We start from the raw sequence: 1,970 nt of genomic DNA on the forward strand, positions 1-1,970 counted from the left end.
GAAGAACTTAATTGGACAGCTTGCACTGATGTTGACATGGGAGCCCGTTGAGGCTGACTGGCCAACGTAGGCTCAATGGACATCGCTCCCCACTGTGTGAGCTCCCTGGGGCTACGTCCCCTGGGGGTCTGAGTGCAGAGTCCTGCTCTTCCTTTTCTTCTTCCTTCCAATCCCATTATTCTTAACACGATCTAACTCCAGTGAATTTTATTTTGAATCACAACTCCAAGACCTCTTGTTTGAAGGGTAGTTTTGATTTATTAATGAACCACAGAAAACAGCACAAAATGACTGTGAAAGGCCAAGAAAGACAGATAGGGGTTCATTCTGCCTGACTCTCCCCTGCCACAGAGTGGCTGCCCTTTAGAGGAGGGAAGGCTGGTCCTGCAGGGGGAGCACAGTGCTCCTCTGCTTCTGTGTTACGGGTGAAAAACTCTCTTCCTACCCCCCGTGGAAAGTTTCCCTCCACAGAATCATAACCCTGCACCTCTAAGACCTAAAAAACACAACTCTTGAAAAACATTTTTTCAATTGGTAGCCATACTTTTTCACACCTTTGGATTTCATTTTATCTCATTTGAGGCAGCACATTTAGAGACAAATTGCAAACCTAGCCCATTAGATTCTATTGTTCTTTTCTTCTATGCTGTTTAATAGCCTAGCTCCAGGTTTATTCCTCTTACATTCAGAACAGAAAATATTAAGACCTTACATTAATATTTTCAAAAGCATGAACATACATCATCTCATTCAATCCTCACAACAGTGCTGTGAAGTAGGCAGGCAGGCATCATGTGATTGCAGGATAGAGAGGACAGAGTTGTCACTGGTGGAGCTGGGAACCGAATCTATGTCCTCTGGCTCCTGGTCCAGGGCTCCTTCCACTCCACAAGATGAATAGAATAGATGAAATGTCCTTTAGGCTTGAAGGTGACTTTAGGTGCAGACCTCATCAGATAACGCTCAGGGGATAAACACACCCGCACTCAGTTTAGAATCAGCATCAGAAGGATGAACAGAACAGAACATGGACATCTTTGACAAGGGTTTCTGCTTGTTTTCTTGATTCTCACCCGGACCGTGTTGGGTGCTATAACTTTAAAGCAGCCAAGTCCAGGAGGAGGGAAGGCATTCAAAGGACTTTCTCATCTAGCAGTTTATTGATTCCTTCACAGATCCTCTTGAGGTTAGGCCTACAGTCTCCATCCAGACTATAGAGGGTGGAGAGAAATTCCACATTGGCAAAGTGGTTGAAGACGTGGTTGATGCGCCCGTGGGTCCTGGGCGTCAAGTGTCGCTGCACCAGTTCATGCACCAGGTCCTTGCACTCGTGCAGGAGCTTGGACAGCACATTCTTATCAAAGGTGTATTCCACCTCATAGAAGCTGACGATGGTCATGGCGGTCTGGTTCAGCTTCTTCCGGAACTTCTCCACGATAACAACCTCCTCTTGGCTGAACTTGTTGTTCCGGTAGAGGATCCCAATTTTGATTGCCACTTTGATTAAGTCTTTCATGATCTTGTGGGCTTCCTTCTTGTTGTGAGTGTGCTCTTTGGTGACTTTATAGAGCTCATCAAAGATCTCACTGCTGGTGTCGTCAATCAACATGTTGGCCACGGTTTTGCTGGCTATTTTGCTCAGAATCTTCTTCTGGGCTTGAAGGGCAAGACTCTTTGAACTAAAAACATCGGGACCTATGGTAAGGAAAGAAATAAAAGTTATAGAAATACAAGAACTGTTCATTATGTGTCCACAAGTGAAAACACACACACAAGTGAACTTATGTCCTTAGAGCAAAAACTCATGACTTCATATCCCACAAGTCCGTAGCTACCCCCCACCCGAGCCTGGTTGCCCCATTTTCCTCTCCACATGACATGCTTATTTACTCTTTTGAACCTTCTGAACTGTGCTCATGCTCTTCCTCTGCTGGAAGTGGTCTCCTCTTGTCCAGGCCAGGTCTTACCTT

General features: G+C 45.5%; 1 protein-coding gene across 1 annotated transcript; it reads right to left on the reverse strand.

Moving 5' to 3' along the window:
- Positions 1-688: 688 nt before the first annotated feature.
- Positions 689-1,691, reverse strand: TNFAIP8L3 (tumor necrosis factor, alpha-induced protein 8-like 3). The gene has a single exon (XM_008566918.1). The coding sequence runs from the start codon at positions 1,607-1,609 to the stop codon at positions 1,133-1,135; it is 477 nt and encodes a 158-aa protein (XP_008565140.1). The 5' UTR covers positions 1,610-1,691; the 3' UTR covers positions 689-1,132.
- Positions 1,692-1,970: the final 279 nt, after the last annotated feature.

This window comes from Galeopterus variegatus, unplaced genomic scaffold (genome assembly GCF_000696425.1).
Source record: "Galeopterus variegatus unplaced genomic scaffold, G_variegatus-3.0.2 Scaffold276, whole genome shotgun sequence".
Classification (NCBI taxonomy): domain Eukaryota; kingdom Metazoa; phylum Chordata; class Mammalia; order Dermoptera; family Cynocephalidae; genus Galeopterus; species Galeopterus variegatus.

What these genes read in the sequence shown, in the direction of transcription:
- TNFAIP8L3 (XM_008566918.1), bottom strand. Translation starts at nt 1,609, where the DNA reads ATGTTGATTGACGACACCAGCAGTGAGATCTTTGATGAGCTCTATAAA.